This window comes from Hemicordylus capensis, chromosome 6 (assembly GCF_027244095.1).
Source record: "Hemicordylus capensis ecotype Gifberg chromosome 6, rHemCap1.1.pri, whole genome shotgun sequence".
Lineage (NCBI taxonomy): Eukaryota > Metazoa > Chordata > Lepidosauria > Squamata > Cordylidae > Hemicordylus > Hemicordylus capensis.
In genome coordinates, this window is record NC_069662.1 from 19,040,274 (window position 1) to 19,056,846 (window position 16,573).

The window sequence follows — 16,573 nt, forward strand, 5'->3', positions numbered from 1 at the left end:
CAACCATCTTTTTTTCTGAAACCAAGAAGTGGCAACCTCTTTAAACATTTCTTCAGAGGAGAGGAAGATCCTTTCCCACTCCCCAATATCCTCTTAATTCTGCCCCTTCTCCAGCTCTCATCACTTCTTTTCCAAGATGGGGTGCTTTAACATGGGCCCCATCACAGATTTATATAACAGCACAAACATAGGTTAAGAGCCTCCCTTAGAAAAAAAAGCATTTAATAGATTTTTCTGCTTTTATAATTTAAATAACTTAAAGGTCGAAAAGAAAAACCTGACAAGGGCGAGACAGAGTTGGACTGTAGCCTTCAAGTGAAGGTGGGAGAGGAAGAGAGAGGAGAAATGGAAAATGTACTGTGAAGCCCCCCCCCATGCCCACCGCCCACCCGTGTACTGGACCCCCACCCCACCCCGCCCCCGCTCGGTCCCCTAAAGCCGCCGGAGAGCTCGCTTCTTGTCAGTTTTCTTCTTGGAGGCCAGTTTCTTGTCCCTGTCACCTGCGTGTTTCTTGGCCATGGGGCCCTCCCCGGAAGCACCAGCCGAAGAGGAGCAAGGCTCAGCGGGGTCCTTGGTGCGTAGGCTGGATGATGGCTGGGCATGGATCTCTGTCAGGAGGCGGGCCCGCGAGGCATACTCCTCATAGTTCTCCAGCAGGAGGCGCCCTGCTTCCTCGTTCAGGGCCGATTCCGGATTGGGGTGGATGAGCAAACATTTGATGGTCTGCAAAAGAAAGGAGGAGTTAGAACTGGGGAAGGGAGAAGAACATCAGATAGGACTCTGGAAGTCAGGGGAAGGGCACTCCGGCCTCCACTGAGGATGTGCTTGGTGTACTGCACTGAGAGGCTGTACTCCCTCTGTCCCAAGAACATCATGGGAAGGGAGAGACCAGCCTGGCCTCAGCCATGGCCAGAGAATGAGCAGCTGCAGGGAGCTTGCTTCCCACCCCCCACCCCACCGCCACCAGAAACAACTTGGCTCCAACCGTCGTTAGTCGTGGGAAGTGAAAAGGAAGGTCACTCTGGTCTCTACCACTGGCCAAAGGACCAAGGGCTGGTGGGTGGTTTTCTCTGAATTGTTTTAAAGTGCTGCAAACCAAGAGATTTGGTATCAACCTTTTAGACAAACAAGCACACACATCAAGCGTTCTGGATCTCAAAATCAGAGCCAGTCAAAGTCTGGCCTGACAGCAGATTCAGATTCCAAAATACACAGGACTGTATCACCTTAGAAAGTGCAAGTGAGTGGGGAGTATTGCTGATCTGAAAGTGTCTCCATGTCAAAATACTGTTTGTGGTAAGCGAATGCTTCAGGAAGAAGGCTGAGACCAGCAGTTCACACAATCGTTTTAATCTAGGTTTAATGTGGTTTACTGACATTAGCATGATTGTGTGAACCCAAGCCAAGGTAGGTGGCCCACAGTAAACCTTGATTTGAACGACTGTGAACCTGGCCTGAGTAAGCTGCACGTGTTCTCCCCGATGTGCAGGCTTTTCTACCAGTAGGGAGGTTTTAAAACGAGAATGTTCTCAAACAAGCACCAGGACCCACCCTAGAAATTCTGAGGTGATGCAGGCGCCCCCAAACTGTACTACATTGCCTGCCTAAGCATCAAAGCCCATTCTTGATCACCCTGGCTGAGCTGGGACCTGACACCAGGCCAAAGCTCCTGCTGTATCAACAGGGGTGCCAACACTATCCCAAGCTCCTGCTGACGTGTCCAAATCTTATCTCAACGGTTGCTTCATAGTTTATACAAAACTGAAAAAATGGAAAGAAAAAAATCAGAGGGCAAAGTGGGGTAGAACAGTAGCTTCATAGGGAGCTGACTAATTCAAAAATGAGTCACAGAAATAAGAAACTTGTGGGGGTTGCCTTGAGCATAACACCAGCTGCAAAGAAATCCTTTATTTCCCTTTGGTAATGGGAAATAAATACTTCTCTAGTATTTCCTTTTGGCAGTAGAGGAATTAGAGCAGCAGCAAAAATACTGGTATTTTTGTACATGCAAAAGTTACACTGAACAGGTGAGCAGTGTCAGTTTCACATTCAGCACAATTTGGGGGTACAAATGTCCCCAACATGGTGAAATATTCTACAATTATCTCTCTCTCAGGGTGGGGGGGGGCTGGCTGAGGGGGCATTAAATACCTCGCTAAGGACAACTGACCTAATTAAGGTTGAGGAATATGAGCAGTGCAGAGCTGTTGAAGATTGTAATCAGAACAATCAATTCTTTTTCCACTTCTCCAGGTCAATTTGACCCACTATTTGGGTGAAGGTTAAACATGTGCCACATGATAAAAATGAGGCACCTTTTTACATGACAGAACATTTTTAATTAATCTAACCAATTAAATGTTGCAATTCTAGTGGTGACTAATTAAATAACTTTTTGTTGATTATTTGCCTTTTAACTGATCCATCCATCCATTTAAAATACCACCCAATCCACAGACTCAGGAAGGTGTACAAGGCAAGAACATTTAAATTTAAATAATTCGGCATCATTGCCAACACTTCAGTAGAAGGATCTTTTTTGAGATACTGAAGGAAATGTAAGAAACTTGACAACTGAATTAAAGAAGAGAAGTAAAGAAAGGACATATTTTCTTTTCATTCCGTATTACAAAGGACACATCAAACCAGCCTCAAAAATGAACCAGCATGTTACTGACCAATTAAAAATCCTTTTACCTGTTAATCAACTAAAAATGTTGCTTATCAAAATTTCCCCACCTGCCCATGTGATCACATTCTCTCACTTTCTAACTTCTTAAACCTGCTCTGTATTGCTTTCCATTCCATTTTTGTATTAGGGCTAGGGATGTGCACGAATCTGTTCAGCGTTCTATTCTTACAATGCTGAACAGGTTTGGAACCCCGTGTTCAAACCGGTTCAAATGTTGGGGCGGGAGTGGCTTTAAGGTCAGGGGAGGATGCACTTACCCCCCTCCCCAGTGGTGCTCTGTGGATAAATAGTCTAGTGGGGTGGCAGAATACCTCCTTGCTGCCCCGTTGTTTTACTGACCAGAAGTGCAGTGTGCACGGGCATGCATTGTGGGTGAGCACACACACCACACTTCCGGTCAGTAAAACAACGGGATGGCAAGGAGGTACGCTACCAGCCCACTTATCCATAGAGCGCTGGAGGGGAAAGCGCGGGGTGGGGTGGAGGGTAAGTGCACCCTCCCTCATGCTTAAAGCCACCCCCATCCCACCATCGGCTGTAAGGGAGCTGGTTCCGTGCACATCCTAATTAGGGCCAAGCTGCCTCTCTGAGTTTTAGGCATGCCATTTTGTTTGGGTTGCTTATTGTGTATTCTTCTCAGAACAAGTTTTATTGTAAAACTGCATCCAGTCAACTACCGAAAGGCACGTAGGGCTGATCTTGAAGACTCCTTGGAAACTTTTGTTGGTTCAAAATACAGCCACCAGACTAATGAGTGAAACTGGCTGTTGGAAACCTCTCATGCCATATTTATATACAATTTTTGTTACGATCTTGAGCTGCGGCCTTCTTCAGACGTAATGTAAGGTAGTGACCAGAGACAGCATGTTCTTAGTGAGACCAGGGAGCTTATGACATCCATTGCTGAAGGAAGGAATTCAGCTGGAACAGCCCCTTCCTTAGAAACCAGTGTGCCCCAAGGAGAAGACAGAAGAGAAGCAGCCCAGGACAGCTGTTGAAGAAACCTCAAATGCTCTGAGAGAATTTTGCTATTTTAAGGAATTTTGTTTCATGAATCCAAATGGTAAACCATCCTGAATATGTTTAAATGCAATAATAAATCAATTTAATGGGTGACTGTGCCTTCACATTTAAATATTATCCCCTCAAACTGGAGAAACCCATTATGAAGCCCTTCAGGACCAGGGACTAGGAGGACAATATTGTACAACCAGCAAGATTCAGGCCTCAGACATGCTATCTCTAATTAAACTACCACTCACCAGCAGGACATGCCGGATGCCTAGTTCTGCTTTCCAGTCCTTTTTGAGGACGTTGACACAGATCTCGCCGTTGGCGCCCACGTTAGGGTGGAAGATTTTGGTCAGGAAGTAGCCTTTCGGAGGGCTAGCTGGGAAGTCCTTGCCAAGGATCAGCTTCATGCGGAAGAGGCCTCCAGAGTATGGGGTACCTTCTGCAGTAGAAACAAGGGGCACGGGGCATAGCACAACTTCAGTGTGGAATGTCTTATTCCTTGCAGCTACACCGAGAGAACAAAAATGCTTGAATCACAGGCCAAAACATTCAGTTCGGGTAACATTCAATTCACCAATGTGTGTATCCAATTATACTTTAAAAAAAAAAAAAGACTGGATCCTAGGGAACGGCAGGTGTTTCCACCGGTTCAAAGGTGTGTGGGGGGGATGTGCCGCTTTCAGGGCGGGGGAGGGTGCACTTACCCCTCCCACCGCTCTTCCCCTGCCGGCGCTTTGGTTTTCCAAAGTCCATGGGGCGGCAGCCTACCTCCCTGCTGCCCCATTTGCTCTCGTTGTCCGGAACTAAGCGGAAGTATCCGGTGTGCCTGCATGGCGGCCCTCACCATGTGCGCACCAGCGCACGATGTGCACAGACCCATGTCGGCGTGCCAGATACTTCTGCTTAGTTCCGGACAACAGGGGCAAATGAGGCAGAAGGGAGGTACATTGCCGCCCCATGGACTCTGGAAAGCCCGAGTGCCAGTAGGGGAAGAGCGGCGGGAAGGGGTAAAGCGGCACCCCCTCCCCCGCCTTCAAGCCTCCCCTGCCCCGTTCCATGCGCATCCCTACTGGATCCCAAGTATCTCAAAGCATGCCTTCTCCTGCACGACCCCTCTAAGGGTTTAACATGTGCTAACAATCTCCAAATCCTGTCCTCTAGAGGCAAGTTCGTTATTTTTCTGTGGTGGCTCCAGACCCAAGCAAGTCCTTTTCAGAGGCAGGTGAAGACATTTTAATTCCACATTGGTACAGTTGTACTGCTTGACAGTGGCTCTCCAAGTTTTCAGGCAGGAGTTTCCCCCAGCCCTACCTGGAGATGCGCCAAGGAGGAACCTGGGACCTTCTGCACACAAGCAGATTCTCGACCACTGAGTTACAGCCCCATCCCCTAATGCGAATATCTTACAGCAGACAGTACTCACATGTAGTCATTAATCCAAATGCAAACCAGGGCAGAGGCTGATTAGCAAAGCGGACAATTCATGCTTGCTACCACAAGACCAGCTCTCCTCCAAATACTGTTTTAATTGGGTAAGATTTTTTGTAATTGCCCTCCAAGCATTTTTGTTTGAACATAGTCTAGAAGTATAAAAATATATACAAAGAGTCCCATTATTTGGGAGCCAATGTCCCAAGGAGCAGCGTTACCTCAGAAGTATAGCACCTGATTTACATGCAGAAGTTCCCAGGGTCAATACTTGGCATTTCTTGTTACAGGATCTCAGATAGAAGGGCTAGGAAAGCCTCTTCCCTGAGACCTTAAGAACAGCCCTGCTGGATCAGGCCCAAGGCCCATCTAGTCCAGCATCCTGTTTCACACAGTGGCCCACCAGATGTTTCTGCGAAGCCCACAAGCCAGATGCAAGGGCATGCCCTCTCTCCTGCTGTTGCTCCCTTGCAACTGGTATTTAGAGGCATCTTGCCTTTTGGGCTGGAGGTGGTCTATAGCCCTCAGGCTAGTAGCCATTGATAGACCTGTCCTCCGTGAATTTATTTAAACAAGTAGTTCCTCCAGATGTTGCTGAACTACAAATCCCATCATTCCTAGCTACAATTTACTGTGGCTGGGGGTAATGGGAGTTGTAGTTCAGCAACATCTGGAAGAACCCTGGTTGGGAACCACTGATCTAAACCCTTCTTAAAGCCATTCAGGCTGTTGGCTGTCACCACATTGTGGGGCAGAGAATTCCATAAGTTACTTATGCATTGTGTGAAAAACTAATCCCTTTTGTCAGTCCTAAATTTCTTGGTAACCAGTTTCATGTTATGATCCCTGGTTCTAGTGTTACGAGAGAAGGAGAAATATTTATCTCTATCAAATTTCTCCACACCATGCATGATTTCATAGGCCTCTATCCTCAGTGGTCTTTTTTTCTAAACTAAAAAGCTCCAGGTGTGGTAGCCTTGCTTTGTAAGGAAGGTACTCTAGGCCCCTAATCATCTTGGTTGCCTTCTTCTGCACCTTTTCCAGTTCTATAATGTCTTTTCTGAGGCATGGTGGCCAGAACTATACACAGTACTTCAAAGGTGACCACACCATAGTTTTGTATAGGGCATTATGATATAAGCAGTTTTATTTTCAATCCGGCCTTTTTCACAGCTGCCACACATTGAGTCAACATTTTCAACAAGTTGTCAACCATGACCCCAAGAGCCCTCCCCTGATCAGTCACTGAAAGCTCAGACCCCCATCAGTGTATCTATGAAGTGGGGGGGGATTGCCCCCAAATGCATCACTTTACATTTGCTAACATTGAACTGCACTTGGCATTGTGTTGCCTAATCCCCCAGTTTGGAGAGATCCTTTTGGAGCTCCTCACAATCTGTTGTGGATTTCAATACCCTAAATAGTTTGGTGTCACCTGCAAATGTGGCCACCTCACTGCTTAGCCCAACTTCTAGATCATTTATGAATAAATTAAAAAGCACTGGTCCCAGGAAAGGTCCCTTAGAGACCTCACTCCTTACTTCATGTAGAGAACCATCCATTTATACCTCCCCTCTGTTTCCTGTCCTTCAACCAGTTACCAATCCACACATGAACCTGTTACCTCATCTCATTAGTACTAAGGTAATGGCTCTATGACCTTGCAGAGCTGCTGCCATTTGGAGTAGACCTAAAAGCCAAAGTCAAAATTCTAGGTCTAGTATACATTATTTTAGTTTCAAATACTGCAGCATGAATTATTCTCTCTGCTAACCATAGAGAAGGACAGGGGGCTGCAGGACTCACAAGCCCTGCTTGTCATGAAGGCGTGATAAGAAACCACACAGAGCACCAAAGTCCAGTCCCCTGACCACTCAAAGTTCTGTTCTGCCAGTCTCTGCACACCTTTGGAGATGCATCTCCAAGGCCATGAAGGCTAGGAAATTTTTTTTACCTCAGTGAAATTTGGAATTCTTAGGATACTAAATTCTCCGACTACCATATTCATGTTGCTGGGGCTGTCCCGATACCTGTGTTCCAGGCCTTGACAAATTTTCTTTGTATCTAGGAGCCAGCCCCCAAAATTGGGAGTCAGAATTAACAAAATTAATAATTCGCAACAGACACTGGATGGGGGAGTAATGGGCTTCTCTTTATCCCCTTTACAAGCAACATGCTTAGAACAGAAACAGCACTGCCTGGGACAAATACAGATTTGTTAAGTAACTCTACCCCTGAATAGCCTAGTCTAGGTGCCACAGTTAAATGTCTAGGCACAATGGCTCCCTGGAGCTGGGATCTGTCAAGCCCTGCTCATGTGCTATACAAAGAGCAGTAAAAATGGCTCTGTGAAGACACGTTTCCTGACCTCTCACATTCAACTTGAATGTACTAGGCCAGAAACTGGGCTACCAACAGGTAGGATTCATGCAAGCTATCTGATTCTGGAACATTCATCCCTTAGGAAACCAATCCCTGCTGCCCAATCTAGTCACAAGGAACCCACAAACACCTCTGTGCGTCTCACAGTGAGAGAGTATCTCGTTGTCTCACAGGAAGGGGTGGAGCAATAAACACAGCAAATCTCTCCTGAACCCAATTTAAAGGATCAAATCCCTCAGATTTCAAGGGTTTTGGTCATAAGCTAGGTTTATTTTCCTTGTGGAAGACAGCCCCATACACACACAACCTACACGTTCAAAGCTTTCCCCCCCACAGCTCATCCTACTGAGCCATTTGTCTCTTCCTACTAGTATTGTTTCTCATGCTTTTTCTTTTGAAGATTTTGTAGTCCTTACTATAAATGCTTATCTTATGTTCACTGCTTTTTCAAATTGTACTTTAAATGTGGTATATCAATAAATTTACAACCATGTCACGTGACCCCCCGTCCACTTTTCAAATCAACCCAAAAGTGAAGCCTCTCCTCCAGTAGCTAGAGCCAGCCACTGGAAGTAGAAACCTCTGGCTCCTTGGCATCTTTAAATTTTTGTTTTCAGAAGAAGAGATTCAGACAACAACTACATATATAGTAGGGAGTAGTACAATCCTCAGGTGATATCTTCACCTGATTCTTCACTTCAGACTGTAAAGGCAGCATTTTTAATGCTCCTCCATATAAAAATTAGCACAGCAAGGAAAAAAATTCCAGTTCAGCCTGTTCTCTTCTGCACTAGTACTGTGTGTGTATGCATGCTTTTTAAATGCAGGGGATTTTTTTTAAAAAAAAAGTGATTCCCCTGCCTGTAGTAGTACAATCTAGTCTACCAGCTTAGGAGTCTTCCACAACAATTCCAGCTCACCCTGTTGTATGTGTAAATTAGGCCTCGGAGAAGAAATCTCACAAGCTCCTTCTTACCGGGTCCCTCGATGGTGACCTGCACATCTGTGATATCCTCCTCATTGGGGAACACCTTGATGCCCTCAGGGGGATCCGATGTTAGAGTTGAAACTTCCTTGTAGACCAATCGGATCACGTGGGGAGGCAGATTTTCTACATTGGAATTCTGAAAGAGAAAGATTTGAGAGCGTGGGAAGAAATGTGGCTGAGCCAATACTTGCCTGGGTCTGCCAAGAACCTGGCTTTGCAGCTCTTGAAGATAGGGTGGAGCTGACCCATGCACAAATGACATCAACAGAGACTGAAATGGGAGCTGGCAAGAGCCTTTAGCAACAGGTGAGAAGAGGAACCCATTCCAAGTACAAGTGATGCTAATTTGCTTTTGCATAGAGAACATGACATTGTTTGGCCAGAGTTACTGAAGGCGGAAAAGGGCAGGACCGTGCATGAGCAACATGCTACTTTGTGTTAAATAAGTGTGTGCCAAGGAACATACCTCACAACTGGGTGTGTGTGTGTGCAGTAGCACCCCCTATTTGGACTCCACTTCTAGTTTTGGCCCAGGAAAATTAGTGCTTCATTAAAGTGGTACTAACTTTCCCAAACATCTCAAAAAGAACATGGTTCCCTGAAAGCTGGAGCACTTACTTCATGCAGCCCCCAGTTGGCCATTTCAAGCCTCAAACTGGAATATCTACCCTTAAGTAAATTTATAGGATCCCTGAACCTGCTGCTTCAAACAGCACAGTTAAAATAAAACACAGACACCTTGTTCCAAAGTGGGTGCATTTCAAAATATTCTCTTTCCTGTTAACTCTCACCCACCAACCCATCTCATATGAGAGCCAGCGTGGTGTAGTGGTTAGAGTGCTGGACTAGGACCAGGGAGACCCGAGTTCAAATCCCCATTCAGCCATGAGACTTGCTGGGTGACTCTGGGCCAGTCACTTCTCTCTCAGCCTAACCTACTTCACAGGGTTGTTGTGAGGAGAAACTTAAGTATGTAGTACACTGCTCTGGGCTCCTTAGAGGAAGAGTGGGATAGAAAATGTAAATAAATAAATAATATGCAGAAGCCAAAAGCAATGAACGAACATCTTATTTAGAACTAACTTAGTTGCTTCTGACCCAAATTGTGAGGTTTTATGCATTATTTATTTTTCTTTGTAAACCGCTTTGTGAACTTTGGTTGAAGAGCAGTATATAAATATTCACAGTAGTAGTAGTCTCCTTCCCTAGGTCCCAAAGTCCATTAGAGCACACAGTCTGCAAGAAACATACACACACAAACAGATATCCAGGAAGTGAAAAGTATGAAAAACTGAGTCGCTTCTAAATAAAAACTCAGCCATTCAGCTGTGGCAAGCAAAAGTTTTGTGAACTGGGAGAGGTCTTTTCTGATTCCCTGAAACAAATGATTATCAAAAAGACATGAGGATTTCTGAGTGAATTTCTTTGCAAGGCTGAAACGTAAGTGAAGATGGGGAAAGTGACACAGTGTGGGGTTTGCTGGCCATTCTAAACAGCAGCGAAGCACCAAACTGTACCCCCTAATGGAATTCACTTGCAGATGCCCAAGAATAAAGTATTAAGGCTGCAATGCTTGAATGCAGAGGTTCTCAACCTTGGGTCTCCAGATGTTGATGGACTTCAACTCCCATAATCCCCAACCCAAGGCTATTGAGGCTGGGGATTATTTATGGGAGTTGAAGTCCAATAACATCTGGGGACCCAAGGTTGAGAATCCCTGCTTAAACAGATTAAGTAACTTTTCTGATGGACTAACAATGGTACCCTGATTAATCAGGCAACACCTTTTCATGTTTAATGTTATTTTAAACCGAAGTACTTCTTAAAAAACAACCGCAAATTGCAAGTGCCATCCTAGAAGAGGCATTACTCCCTCCTGTGCAGGAGAGAAGGGAGAATATTGCTTCCAAGATTATGTTTATCGTGGCATATGTGCATAGTCTAACAAAGGATGATTTTCTCCCTCTTTATAATGTTTTCCTCTTATGTAAATTTATAAAGATGTAGTCAATCAGCCAGGAAATGGATGAGCTTGTACACATCCACCCACCTCTTCACATCCCTCATAGCTGCAGAGGTAAACCTAAGCAGAGATGCAATTTCTGCTCAAGACTTTGAAACGGGATGTAAGTGCAACCTTTAGGGATGAGGGAACGACAGCTGCTTTTTGTGGCTCAGAACCAGTATTCCACTGCCTGTGTATGTGCACTAATTCAGTAGCCAACATCTGGCATTAACAAGTCAAAGTTGGATTTATACAGGTGAAGAGCAAATCATGTTGTTTCAACACTGCCAGCATGCTAAAGTACTAATTTTGAGCTCCAACCCCTACAAAATGGGGTTACTGCCAAAACAACTCTTTACACCTCTGGAAGGTTCCGATGTGGATCTCTGTGCAGGTGCAAATACTATACTCATCAGTTTGATGCAAAAGACCATATGGAAGAACAAGTTACATATTCTCAACACCGCCAGCATTCTAAGGTATTAATTGCAAAGGATAGCTCCAAACTCTACAAAATAGGCCTTTCCCCATGTTGTTGTTGAGGGCGAAATGCCATATCTAAGCCCGTGGTTTGTGCCCCACTGTTGCAATGCAGCCTCCAAATGTATTATTTGAAAAGCAATTCTAGATGAGTTGAGATGTTTCTGCCTTGCTACCAACCATATTCATATATTTTCTCTTGGATGAAAAACCAGTCACTTTTTTCAGAAAACCAGAAACTGTTTTCTGAACAAGTAGAGATGCATGAGAATTAAGCTGACAGCTGAAGGATGATTATCTTTGGGGCTGCCTGGACATTACCCCCACTCTTTGTGCATGGTACTGAGGAAAGGTTTAGAAGCAGGCCTCAGGCTTCTAAATGTTCTACATTCTGTTCTCCTTGCCACCAAGTCCAAGGCTCAAACCAGGAGATTCCATTTTTATTTGAGCACACGGCCCCCTCAGACTCCAAGAGAAGATTTCATCTTGCAGGGCCACAGAAAATTACACAAACACATACCGAATCTCTCAATTTAGTTGTCAACTTCTCCCCACCATGAGAGGAGCAGGTGAGGCCTGCTCCCACTCTTTTCCCAGGGATAACCCTGAAGAAAACACAACATCTGAACAGCCACAACCCACAATGGCTACTTACTGAGCCTGGGACACCTTTGACGCTCACCTGCAGCTTTAGGAGGAATTTGCTGACCTGCATTACTAACAAACATTGCCAGGCAAGCAGAACCACCGCCACCAAGGTAACAATTGTGTTCTTTTGCAGACCCAGCTACAAAGGCCTCGTACAACATGATTCTTCCTTTGACATGCTGTACATCTGCGGGTGTACATTTTTACCACTTAGCTGTCACATCCATGACCTGCATCCTCAATTAAATAATTGTAAGTGGCTACTGCCAGGACAATTCTGTGGAAATCGAACTACAGAGTGGAACGTTAGGCCCTTCACAGCTTTATTTGCTGCCCACACAAATCTTTCAAAGAGTTGAAAAGGCTGCCCACCTCCATGTCAAAAGCAGCAAGTTCTCCTTAGCAGACACAGCCTCACTTTGCAGTTCCCTTCCCACATCCTTTGAAGAGGTAAACATGTCCATCTTTTGCAACACACACACAACTAAGACCCCTGTGGCACCTTAAAAACTAACCAATATATTATAGCATAAGCTTTCATGGACTTTAGCCCACTTTATCAGATCCTTATCAAGTGGACTGTAGTCCACAAAAGCTCATGTTATATTAGTCTTTAAGGTGCCACAAGACTCCTAGTAGTTTTTGCTGCAACAAATATCAGATGCTGATTAAATGGGCTCTAATCCATGAAAACTTGTTATCATAGAAGCCTGAGGTGCCATAGGCCTCTGTCATCTTCTTACATTTGTCTTCCACTCTGGTATTGACCAATTCACTTCTATAAGAGATTTAAAACAATCTTGGAAATACAGTCACAAAAACTTCTAGCCCACAAAACAGACACTAGGATGGGAGAAACAACTTGGGAGTATTGCTGGACCTGGCTCTGCTTTTGGATGCTCAGGGGGATCTGGTGGCCAGCCGTGCCTTTTCACAGCTTTGGCTAGTGTGCCAGCTTTCTCAAGAAGGCAGATCTAGCCACAGTTACCCCTGCCTTTGTCAGGTCACAACTGGATTACTGTAATGCACTCTACACATGCATGCTGTCCTTGAAGAATATTTGGAAACTGCAGTTGATGCAAAATGCAGCAGTTAGGATTTTATTCCAAACTGTCCACTGGGACCATTACACCTCAATTCTGAAAGAGCTACATTGGCTGCCAATTTGTTTCCGGATCCAATTAAAGGTGCTGGTTCTAACCTTTGGAGTCCTTAATGGTTTGGGCCCTGGATATCTGAAGGAACACCTGCTCCCAAGGGTTTCTGTCCGCTTGACATGGTCATCGGAGGGGGCTCTGCTCCGTGTGCCCATGATGAGGGAGACTCTACTGTTGTGCACGTGGAACAGGGCCTTCTCAGTTATTACCCCTAGGCTTTGGAATATGTTCTGTATTTTAACTTTTAAAATAGATTTATATTTTTTTCTTAGAATCCAATTTAATATTTGTATTGTTCTAACTGCTTAATAGTTTTGTATCGTTTTTCAAACCTATTGTCACCCGCCTTGAGATTATTTTAATGAAAGGCAATATAGAAATCTAATCAGACTCTTTTCGGTTTAGATCAACTTCTTTACTTGGGTCAGTGCTTACTTACCTCAACTAAATGGGTGAATGGCTATTTACAAGCCTAGTTTAAACCACTCCCTTTTTGTCTGCAGTGTACATCTTGTGTTGCGTAAAATATCATTACCATCTCAGGCTTCTCTACAAATGAGATGTGTTCAAAAGGGACACAAAGATCCCACAGCAATGCACATTCTCCCTTTATCACTTGCTTTCTGGGGATCCTACATCACTAATCAATTCAGATCCCGTGCCGGGGGTTATATGACTAACAAACTTAAAACACAACCCAAAACATCCCAGTAGTGGTAAGACTGCTTCTGATGCACTCCAATAGCAATTCAATAGCATAACATGGCTATTAAGCTTTTGATCAGAGTATTCAGATCTATTTTGAATCTGTTTGGACTGGAGTCCTTCAAGTCCATCCACAAGCCAGCTGATAAAAGGATCTAAAGAGGAAACTAGCAATACAGCACTTCATAGAAATGTGTGCAGCTTTCTATGCAGACCATTCCCAGTCAGTTTACAAAGGCAATCAATCCTGATTCAGTAACAGTGATAAATTCCACCACCACTCCCGCTTTTCTTCCCAAACACCCACTCCCCAAATTAAAAAGCTAAGAGGCATCCAGTGGATTCTGAATGTTTGAGAAATGAAGTTATCATGGAAGCTCTTTTTCCCCCTTACATACACACTGCTGCCTGCCTGGGAAACCATCTGCTGTAAAATCATCCTCACCCTCCTTCTGCCGATCATGGGGATTTGTCCCATGAGAAAGTGTTTACAATTAAACACATCTAAAACCATGCAGAGGTCAAAGATTGGGCAGGTCTCAAAATGGCAAGGAAGGTTTGAAAAAGATTTGCAAAAATGTATGCACACATATACTCGAGGCAGTCCAAGGCCTAAAATAGATTAAATCAGGACAAAGGAGTTTTTAAAAGACTAGCTGGATTTACACTCTTATGAAAAAACTTTTTCTGAAATCGGTCAACTTCAAAACGCCCCCCCCAAATCTACACCAACAAGAAAATGTAGATTTCATAATCATTTTTTTAAAAAAACTATCTTAGCAGTATTAAGAGAACGTCTGAGCGGAATAGTTCACAAGAAGAGGATTTTGCTTTGAGGAAGAAAAAACTTTTCAAAAGCTGCAGTCCTAAGCACACTTACCATGGAGTAAGCCAAACTGAAGCTTACTCCTTTCAATGAGACTTACTTCTCACTAATCATGCATAAGATTGCACTAAAATCTTCATCTTCCCAAATCCTGGCACCAAGAAATTGCAAAGCTGTCAGATACAATAGTAGTCTGAAACGTCCCTTATTTAGAAAATGTGTAACTAAGTTTCCTCATATTAGCCTTTATATATGAAATTAATTATATGATTATATGAAATTAATATTACTTTGGAAAGTGGAGGCTTTTTGTTTCGTGTGGAGAAGTTAAAACAGAAAGAGGCCTACAGAAAATGCCTTGCCTCAGGAAACTGAGTATGATTTGGCAAGGGGGTGAAATGAGAACGCAAGGCAAAAAGAAGAAAATATGCTCTAATCTTTACATTCAGGCATGCAGATGATACAAAATACCTTTCAGATAACATGCCGCCAGTAAAGCATTTAAGATAGAGAAATATATTTTAGAAAAGCCAATTTGGCCATTACTTAAACCAACTACTCACTTTGTTTGTGATAAAGAAGAGACTCTTCCACAACTTGTATCTGACCTTTTCAGAAAGCCCTTTCTAGTCTCATCAAGTGTCTTCTAAACGAGTGTACTAAGTAAGGTATGTCACATGTCATGCACCAAAGGGTTGGGAAAGGGGGGAAAGGAGTAACAAAGTTGTAACAAAGAAATGATAGGGCACTGGGGAAAATGGGGTAACGTGTGGCAAAGGGGGCAGGGAAGAGTTAAACATGATGATACATTTTGTGGATGACCCCCACATTTCCCAAACTACACCCCATGCTCCCCTGTACCCTTCTTAAAACCCAAATGACAGTCAACATTTTAAACAGAGGCTGGCCTCTGCACATCTCAACGTGGAATCATGCTAGTCCCACCTTCCCCACACCACAGATTAAGATTAATTTACAACCATTCCTCCATTTTTAAATGCTTCCCCAATATAGCTTATTCCATGCCACATTTTGTAAAGTGATCCTTTGGGGGTGTTGAGCTCCTCTTGAAAAAGAGTGCAATGTTTCCCTTCCTTGCCTGCCTAAGAAGCCTATACATCATATCTTATCTCCAGAACCCCATTAAGCTTCTGCTACAATAAATTGGTTAGCCTTTAAGGTGCAACAAGATTCTTTGTTGTTGCTTTTTTTTGCAACAGAGTAGCACATCTGGAAGATGTTTAGAGCTTTATCCTCAGATCCTTGCTCAGCTTGACAAATCAGATCCTACCCAATACTGGATCACAAGATCACACTCCATCCCAACGTGAGGTCCTAAGAATATTCCACCAACCAGCCCATAAATCCTAAAATAAAGCAGCCATGCCAGCCCCTGGGGTCTTACCACAAAGACATCCTACATGAGGCCAAATGCAGCACAGATACAAACATCCTAACCAGGAGATCTTATGCCCACAAACAGGAAAGTAATTGCTCCCCTTCCTACTCAACTTAAACCATAAAAACTGGATTTTATGTACCCATGTGCAAGTGCACAAGCATGAAGAAACCCTAATCTTTGTACAGAGGGACACACACAATTTCAAGCTATCTACCCTTTGAACCTTTACTCTTATATGGTGTGCAGAACTTACCAGCAACAATATTACAACCCACCAGCCCTTCCAAGTTCTTGTAGGCTCCACAAAGAAAGTGAAATTCAAACAGGTGGATAGGGACACCAAGCGCCAAAAACCACTCACCATTGTGTTGGGTCTGCACGAAGGGTTGTAGAGTAACACAATCTAACCCTAACCTTTAAAGGGATCACACATGCCCCTTAATTCACTTCTGATTAATGCCTCTTCCTCCCTCCACAGCCTAGGAGGCTGGCCTCTAAACTTGGGGTTACACAGCCCCTACCACTATTAGGAGAACACCAGACCTTTTCGTTTAAGAAGTTCTTTCTTTCGTAAGTATGGGAGGGGGAGTAGATTCTCCCCAACTCCTACTTCTACCCCTCCAAACTCGCTTCTGCCACCCTCACTTTAATGAGGGTGGCCGGTCCCCCACAAACGTTTTTATAACCTTCGACCAAGGCCAGCCACACCCCTTTCGAACCCCGGTCGCCCAATCAGGCCCGTTAGAACGGAGGGGGTCCGTTCCTCCCCCCTCCCTTCTTGTGTCCTCTCCTCGCGGAGAGCCGTTGACAACCAATATCCGCGACGGCCGACAGCCAATGGGGAGA

General features: G+C 44.3%; 1 protein-coding gene across 1 annotated transcript; it reads right to left on the minus strand.

Moving 5' to 3' along the window:
• Positions 1-205: 205 nt before the first annotated feature.
• On the minus strand, positions 206-16,543 carry UBE2S (ubiquitin conjugating enzyme E2 S). Its single transcript, XM_053266450.1, has 4 exons — positions 16,089-16,543; positions 8,493-8,640; positions 3,955-4,145; positions 206-723 (listed from the first exon to the last, which is right to left on the minus strand). Exons 1-4 carry the CDS (start codon positions 16,089-16,091, stop codon positions 433-435), a joined length of 633 nt encoding a protein of 210 aa, XP_053122425.1. The 5' UTR covers positions 16,092-16,543; the 3' UTR covers positions 206-432.
• Positions 16,544-16,573: the final 30 nt, after the last annotated feature.

What these genes read in the sequence shown, in the direction of transcription:
- UBE2S (XM_053266450.1), bottom strand. An exon ending in GGTCACCATCGAGGGACCCG is followed by an intron (nt 4,146 to 8,492) that starts GTAAGAAGGAGC and finishes TTTCTACTGCAG; the next exon opens with AAGGTACCCCATACTCTGGA. An exon ending in GCATCCGGCATGTCCTGCTG is followed by an intron (nt 724 to 3,954) that starts GTGAGTGGTAGT and finishes TTTCTTTTGCAG; the next exon opens with ACCATCAAATGTTTGCTCAT.